Source organism: Octopus bimaculoides, chromosome 22 (assembly GCF_001194135.2).
Source record: "Octopus bimaculoides isolate UCB-OBI-ISO-001 chromosome 22, ASM119413v2, whole genome shotgun sequence".
Classification (NCBI taxonomy): Eukaryota; Metazoa; Mollusca; class Cephalopoda; order Octopoda; family Octopodidae; genus Octopus; species Octopus bimaculoides.
In genome coordinates this window covers 25322500-25331283 of record NC_069002.1, presented here as the reverse complement: position 1 = coordinate 25331283, position 8784 = coordinate 25322500, and the positions used below count along the sequence as shown (strand labels likewise).

General features: G+C 36.5%; 1 protein-coding gene across 1 annotated transcript in view; it reads left to right on the top strand.

The window, feature by feature from the left end:
- Window positions 1–8784, top strand: part of LOC106873137 (stress-70 protein, mitochondrial) — a 32181-nt gene that overhangs the window by 6839 nt on the left and 16558 nt on the right. Inside the window, exons 2-7 of the mRNA XM_014920364.2 lie at window positions 1834–1871; window positions 2831–3100; window positions 4230–4354; window positions 5599–5672; window positions 6890–6996; window positions 7978–8140. Coding sequence (XP_014775850.1) covers window positions 1834–1871; window positions 2831–3100; window positions 4230–4354; window positions 5599–5672; window positions 6890–6996; window positions 7978–8140 — 777 coding nt within the window. The remainder of the gene's footprint in view (window positions 1–1833; window positions 1872–2830; window positions 3101–4229; window positions 4355–5598; window positions 5673–6889; window positions 6997–7977; window positions 8141–8784) is intronic.

Below are 8784 nucleotides of genomic sequence, written 5' to 3'. Positions count from 1 at the left end.
CTCTCTCTCTCTCTCTCTCTCTATATATATATATATATATATATATCTGTCTCTATTTCTCTGTCTCTCTATTTTTATCTATCTCTCTCTCTCTATCTATCTCTCTGTCTATCTCTATCTATATTTAAACAGTGTGTTTGTTTCCATTTGTGCGTTTCCGGAAATTGTTGAACCCTAAGCAGTAACATTCTTGTCATTTCCGCTGCCAACAAACCATCTGTTGACTTGCCACTTCTGAAGAAGTGTGGAATAAGAAATCCTTCAACTTGTAGAACAAGGATGATTTAGTGACAGGAAGAGTAATTTGCTTGTGAAACGAGTAATTTGCTTGTGAAACAATGCTTTAATCATTTATCTAACCCATGCTAGCATAGGAAAACAGACATAAAAAATAAATGAGCAAACAAATGAAAGCTGGCATTTAACAGATTGTGACGCCAAATTAGACTGGCCATGCTGGGGCATTGCCTTGAAGGGTTTTAGTCAATCAATAAAACCCCAATACTTTAAAAGTTTTGCTACTGATTTTAGTGGTGTTTTTTAGTGAACCACTAAGTTATATGGCTGTAAGTAAACCAGTACTGGTTTTCAAACAGTGGAGAGATAGACACAAACACACACGACAGGCTTCTTTTCAGTTTCCATCTGCCAAATCTCTTCACATGGCTTTGGTTAGCCCAGGGCTATAGGAGACGTTTAACCAATGTAGCATGTTGTGGGACTGAACCCCAAATCCTGTGGTTGGCAAGTAGACAGACCTTTTACAACACAGCCATGCCATGTTAAATTTCGGTTAACTAACTAAAATTGCTGAGGCACCAATTCGTATGAAAGACAATAAAATTAGTTTGAAATGCTAAATTTTCATGCTTCTTCATACAATATTGTACTAAGGCAGTGAGTTGGCACACCGGGCAAAATGCTTAGGCATTGGGGTCGATGTAATCGACTTAATCTCTTTGTCTGTCCTTGTTTGTCCTATGTTTAGCCCCTTGTGGGCAATAAAGAAATAAGAAACGTTAGTACACCGGGCGAAACGCTTAGCAGTATTTCGTCTGTCTTTATGTTCTGAGTTCAAATTCCACCAAGTTTGACTTTGTCTTTCATCGTTTCGGGGTTGATAAATTAAGTACCAGTTACGTACTGGTTCGATCTAATTGACTGGTCCCCTCCCCCAAAATTTCGGACCTTGTGCCTATAGTAGAAAAGAATATTGTACATTACTGTACTCTTTCACAACTTACTTTGAGTACAATGAAGTCTGTGTTTCATTCAAGTGATCTAATAAGACCTAAACTTTTCTGCAGCTGCTGTCTCTGCTACAAGACTAACGTTGCCTTTTCTTCACGAATATATATTTCTGATGCTCACTAAATTTATTTTAACACTTTCACCAAAATTGGCAAAAAGACTTATCTGGTTCCATAATACAAAGTTTCTGTTTTAAAGAGATCTAAAATAAAACCTTCCATCAAAATTCCATGTTAATTTATGTTCCAAATACCAGCTTGATAATGAAATTCTTTGTTATTTTCAAAATTAATTGAAACAAACTAGACAGAAAAATGCTAAGCATTTCTTAAGGTGAATGCCCATTTTTGTTAGATTGCTCAAACTGTGTGTATCAGAAGTATTGATTACTGTTGACAGAATAGAAAACCGATTGATTGAAGAATCTGCTGTTAATATATGTGAGAAACATTGCTATTGGTATTGATTTTTTTCAACTCCAGTCCACCCTGATCAATCAGATCTACTTATTACTGTTTATACGTCATTACAGCAATGTTCATGTGACTTTTGTTCTAAATTTTACCATTTTCTCTGTTGCAGAAGAATTCTTTCATAAATGGATATAACAGACGATATGCGTAAGTATGAGAGTTTCTTTTTATGATTACCAGTTGAACATTTGGGTCGACGTGATTGACTTAACCCCTCCCCTCAAATTTTCAGGCCTTGTCCCTATAGTAGAAAGGATCATTATTATCATTTTTTTTCTTAATTTTGTTCAGATGAGGAAAGCACAGCATTCATGACTTTGAGAGCACCTCAAGGGTGGCAGGGCAGAAACCATAGCACTTGGGACGCTGTGTTTAAAGACATGACATTGTCCTTGGGCAAAGGTCTGACCTACATGCTGGCAATGGTGTGGATGTAGCTGAAGGTACCACCAGGTGGTCGAGAGGGGGTGTTAAACTGAGCTGTGGAAGAAGAGTTGATTGAGGTAGAACTATTTTCAAGAAGTTCTAAAAGCTCTTTTCAGTGTCATGTCAGTATTTTAATACCTGTTTCTCTCCAGGCTGGTATAGATTGGACAGGAGTCTTTGAGACAGTTGCATTCTACAACATGCATAGATACAATCTACTTGATCTATAAAGCCAGATGTACTCAACCTTTGTATATTTCGTTATTGATTGTATTGCGAGAGGCAATGTATTGGCAAATGTGCTAAAATGTCTCTTAGCACCGGATGATTATATAGAAAGCTTCGTGCTTGAATCTCTATATTTGGTTTATCTTGATGTTCATTCACCAAAGACTACGTCTGATCACACACCTATATTCACTCTGCAAATGGGTTCTTTTGTGTAAGAAAAGAAAAAAAGGACTTTATATCTCCTGACTTCTTACATTGGCAGTCAAAGAACGATCATGATTCCAACCAAGTTACACCTAAACCACTTTCAGTGCTGTCAAAAACACACAGGTCATTATTTCTTCAGATTGTTTGACAAAAATAATTTCGTCTGAATTAATTTTTTGTCTTCTATATTCTTTGACATAATTTCTCTAATACACTATTTTCTTTTCTTTTTCTTGTTTTAGGTCAGACAAGGTTAAAGGCCATGTCATTGGTATTGATTTGGGGACCACAAACTCATGTGTCTCTATTATGGAAGGAAAGACACCAAAAGTCTTGGAAAATGCAGAAGGCTCACGGACAACTCCATCTGTTGTAGCTTTCACAAAAGATGGTGAACGTTTGGCTGGAATGCCTGCCAAGCGCCAGGCTGTCACTAATGCCAGAAATACAGTTTCCGCAACAAAGAGGCTCATCGGTAGACGATTTGATGATAAAAATGTACAGAAAGATTTGTGAGTATTTTTGATTTTATTTTAAAATTCTATTTCTATTTTTAGATTAACCTCCTTTAATACCAGCATGTCTGAGACTGTGGCCTGGTTCTATAATACAACATTCTTGTTTTAAAGGGGTCTGAACTAAAACCGTTCATCAAAATTTCTTTTTAATTTATGTTCTAAACATCAGCTTAGTAACAACAGTTATCTTACTGAATTTTTCATTCTTTTCAAAATTAATTGGAACAAAGGTAGTGTAATTTCTACAGGAATATGGTTTTAAAAAAATCTCAAAATTCTCAGCACTTGTACTTCCAGTGGCATTCACTCAGGATGAATTGAGCCAGCTCCAACCAACAAGTTCTAGGTACTGCCAAAAAATGCTGAGACACTTGGAAATCCAATCAATTCCTGCAATCATAATGAAACAGCTGTAAAACAATATTGGTCTCAGTCTTTGAGCTGTAAAATTTCATGAAGAATCTATTGAGTGGCCATTATGGTTTGGCTCTGTCTCTTTGTCTGAACAGACTTATGTCCTGGAATCACCTGACTAATTTTTCTGTCGTTTGCTATCCCATTCTTACTGTAAGGTCTCCTTTGGTCAGTATTGACCAGGTATCTACCCATCTATGTGTAGGCCTGCGTAAAACTTTTTTTTTTCAAGAATACTGCCAGTTGTTGATGCATGCAAGTTTTTCCTTCTCCACAACTTAAAGAGAAAGGCTGCTAACTTGGGTCAATACAATTTGGTACAGGTGCTGCTATCAGGGCACAAAAAATCAGAACAGATACCATTTTATCTGGTGCTATATCAGTTCCATTGATCCACTGTTTTGCTTTGGTATTTTTTGTTTATTGACCTTGAAAAAAAAAAAGATCAAAGTCGATCCTGGTGGGATTTGAACTCAGAATGTAGAGAGCTGGAATAAAGACTCTGAGATAATCCAATACTGATGACTTCATCAATTTGCTCCCTTAGTCAACAATATGGTCTTTGTCTCTAAGAATTGCTGTTGTAGAAGGAATAACCGTTACTTTGGAGTAAGTCGAGCAGCTATGTATAAGCTTTTTCAATGTTTTGTCATTTGTAATTTCTAATCAATCAACTGATTAATAAAATTATCTTTTTTATCTTTTGTAGGTCTTCTGTTTCTTACAAAATAGTGAAAGCTTCGAATGGAGATGCTTGGGTTGAAATTAATGGCAAAATGTTCTCACCAAGCCAAATAGGAGCCTTTGTTTTGATGAAAATGAAGGAAACAGCAGGTAACAACTCCTTCTAAATCCTCTTCTTCGATAAATGGCTTAATGGGAAGTAGAATTTAGTCCATAGATATAGTTCTGTTACTTGTTCTCTTCATTGTCTTTATGTCCACTTTTCCATGCTTTCATGGGTCAGACAGACATTTTGTGGCCAGATGTCTTAGTCGTCGCCCCATATGTTTCCAAATAAAGTAATATTTCACTCCTATGTCCAAACGCTTTCTCAGAATATTTGAAACGAAGAACACTACTTGTATGAATGATGGTAACGTTCTTTTGCAACTATCACACAATGCTACACCCACATATAAAAACATATATAATATGCATACACACACACATACACACACACACACACACATATGCATATGGGAGACCTCTTTCAGTTTCTATCTCCCAAATCCACTTATAAGGCTTCGGCCAGCATGAAGGCACTTGCCTATGGGTCATGCTGTAGAAGTGAACTTAAAATCAAATAGTTCCGAAGCAAATTCCTTACCACACAGCCATGTTTCTATCGGTGAAGTATAATAATGTTGACGCTATCTTAGCCGTATATATGTGGTCTGCCAATTGGAGTGCGTTTGGAGAATACTGGCCACTGGCGTTATTCTTTGAGTTTTCGGTGATATCTTTTGTGTAGTACGGAGATGAAGTAGCTTAACTCAAAAAACAAGTAGGGATTGGCATCAAGAATGGTATGTAATTTGTAGAATACTACCTTAGTAACACTCAGCTACTGTCTGCCAGTATGGAAAAAAAACATACATCAAGGTCAATGATAGAGGCTTTAAGGTAATACTGTTAACCTTCTGTCCTTGTGTAATCATTTACGAAGGTTTTAATTAGATTTAACCCCTTCCCCACCTTTGGTTATTGCAGACCCACTCCTCTCCCTGCTATCCTCATGAGCAACAGGTATAGAGTTATGTTTAATCGTTAGCATTCAGATTATTCTGCCAAATGTAATGCTTATTTATTCACATTGCTTTGAATTAATCGTGCATTATTCTGTAGCTTTGAGATTTTGAAGATGTGACTTTATTCTTAGAATGATAGTGTAGGGTAGGGGTGAGAGGCCAGATCTAGCCAGTTTCATCATTAAATAATCAGAATATCTGGGTCAGATATAAACAGTTTAAATATATCATACAAATAAACTGCATATCATAGTGGATTTTAGTAGATCTGATTCCATAAACTTGTTCTGTTCGTGAATTATTTAAATGTTTTATTTCTGTCTTCAGAGAATTATCTTGGAACCTCAGTTAAAAATGCCGTCGTCACAGTACCTGCTTATTTCAATGATTCTCAGAGACAGGTAAGTGTTTTTCTACTGTTGTAATGTTATTGGTGTATGGATGAGTTGTGTAAAGAAGTGCTGATCTTTAACAGTGGATGGGACCTGTGGTAGAGACAGACCCAAGGAAACATGAGATGAAGCAGTGAAGCATGACCTTCGAACTTGGAGCCTCACAGATGCAATGACTAGTGACTGAGACCTTTGGCGATGTGCTCTGCTTAAGAGAACCCATCGGGCCAAGTGCACCTGTGCTGGTGGCACATACAAAAAAAAAAAAATCAACCTTTGGCAAGGTGGCTGAGTTCCTTTTGAGCGTGGAGCCTCATGGAGGCAAAGTAGCTAAGTTCCTTTCAAGTGTTGGGCTTCACAGAGTCAATGACCAAAGATCTTTGGCATCATGTGCTTGAGAAGACCCTTCAAGCCAAGCAAAATTGCAGTCGTGGCAGATACCGGTGTCATGCAAAAATGGCACCTGTGCCAGTGGTACGTGACAGCACCCATTACACTCTTGGAGTAGTTGACATTAAAAAGCCATCCAGCTGTAAAAAAAAAAAAAAAAAAAACCATGCCCAATCAGACATGCTCCTGGCGCAGCCTTACACCTTACCAGCCCCGGTCAAACCGTTCAACCCATGCCAGCATGGACAACGGACGTTAAATGATGATGATTACTGTTGTAGCAGTAATATAGTGTGTATGTGTGTATATAGATATATTCACATATATTAAAATAATACTAGTACTAATAATGGCTAATAATTCTACAGCAGTGATGTAGTGTGTGTATATGTTTTATACATGTATGCGTGTATAGAATATAGTACACTACGAATAATGTTGTGGCAATGTCTGGATTTGTTATGAAGAATTTCTTTATCCATATTTTAGTTTGCATTTCTTATTAATTATTGCTTGGCATGATACTTGAAGAAAGAAGAGATTTTGTATTAAATGGTATTTAAATAAAGAGTTTTGACTGTTATTTCCAGCAGGTAAACATACTCAATATGTCCTTAGCTTAATTTTAATCCTGCAGCTCTTTAATGCTTATTTTGGAGCCTGCAATCACCTAGATTATTGATTGTTATCATTTTAAAATTGTTACACTAGATAATAACAGAATCAATAATATCTTTACAGATTATTTTCTTGTGGAATTATTTGCTCCGAATTAAATGGTATTAGAATACTCTTCTGCTGCTTTCAGTGTTTTGATGTTTCTCTTTTGTTTCCAGGCTACCAAAGATGCAGGCCAAATTGCTGGTTTAAATGTGCTGCGTGTGATAAATGAACCAACAGCTGCAGCCTTAGCTTATGGAATGGACAAAACTGAGGATAAAGTGTAAGTTTTTACTTCTTGTATTATTATTATTATTATTATTATTATTATTATTATTATTATTACAATAATAATAATTCTTTATAATTTGGGCAGAAAGCCAGCAATTTTGATGGGGTAGAGAGAAAGTCAATTACATCATCTCTGACAGAATTAAAGATAAAGTTGATTTTAGAATGTAAAAATCTGGAAGAAATGCCAATAAGCATTTTGTCCCTCACACTAATGCTTCTACCTGCTCACAACCTTAATAATAATAATGGTTTCAAATCTTGGCACAAGGCCTGCAAGTTCAGGGGAGGGGGAAAAGTTGACCTTGGTGGAATTTGAACTCGGAACATGTAGATAGACAAAATGCCAATAAGCATTTTGTCCGGCATGCTAACAATTCTGCCAGCTCACCTCCTTGATGATAATAATAATTGTTTAAAATTTGGGCAGAAGGTCAGCAGTTTTAAGGGGGTTGATTGCATTGACTCCAGTACTTGACTAGTACTTTATCGCCCTGGAGTGCACAGTGTAGAGCTGGAAGAAATGGTACTAAGCATTTTGACATGATGATGATGATGTCTTTATTCACAAGGGATTTAAGGAAAGGTATACAATTGTGAAGGGGTGGTTAGCATATGATGTGTAAAAAGGGATAACAAAAACAAAAACCAGCAAGATTCCAACTTGAGATTTCCCTGTTTGGAGTCCATTAAAAGAACCCTACATAATCTGTGACTCTGTCCCCCAAGGGCAAAAGTTTTCTCCCTGGCCTACAGGTGATTATTTAGAATAGACACCTTCACATGTATCATATTCGCTGCTAATTTTCTTTTGCCAAATGTTGGGAAGAGTAGAAAAATAGGTAGGAATTTTACAACTGAAAGTGATGGAATATATGATCTGTTGGCTTTTTTCCTCATTCAACATGAAAAATCAATGTTTTGTTATTGAACTCTAACCTAAAATTATTGGAAATATTTTTCTGTATTTTAGGATTGCTGTTTATGATCTTGGCGGTGGAACTTTTGACATCTCCATTCTAGAAATTCAGAAAGGTGTGTTTGAGGTGAAATCCACAAACGGTGACACGTTCCTTGGAGGGGAGGACTTTGATAATACACTCATGACATTCTTATTTAAAGAATTCCTCAGAGACGTAAGTATGCAAATATATATTATTAGCCTTGTGCACCTGAAATGGTGCTGCAATTAGCCATGTTGTATGATGTTAGTCTTGTACAAAGAGCTCTTTATTGTGAAACCTTTTAGTATTTAGATTACTGTTAAATGTAATAATTATTTATTCACACTGTTGTGAATTAATCTTGTGCTGTCTTGTGGCTTCGAGATGTGATTAGTTAGTTTTAAAATGACATGGTAGGGTTGGTGTGAGAAGCCAGATCTGATTCTGTTTTAATATAAAACAAAATATTTGGGTTGGATATGGTCAGTTTGCTAAAGATTAACCCTTTTGATTCCAACCTGCCCAAGACTGGCCTTGCTTCTGATACAAGCTTCCCATTTTAAGATGATCTAAATAAAAATTTCTCACTAAGCTTCTATGTTGATTTATGTCCCAATTACCAGCTTAGTAATGACAAAGATGTTTTAGTAAATTCTTCATAATTTTCAAAATTAATTGAAATAAAGTGTATTTCAAGAGAAACATGGTAACAAAAGGGTTAAATAATATATGTGCTGTGGGTGAGAAGACCCAGCAAGCCAAGTAAGATCGTTGCCAGTGCCCCTGGACTGGCTCTTGTGCGGGTGGCACATAAGATGCACCATTTTGAGCATGGC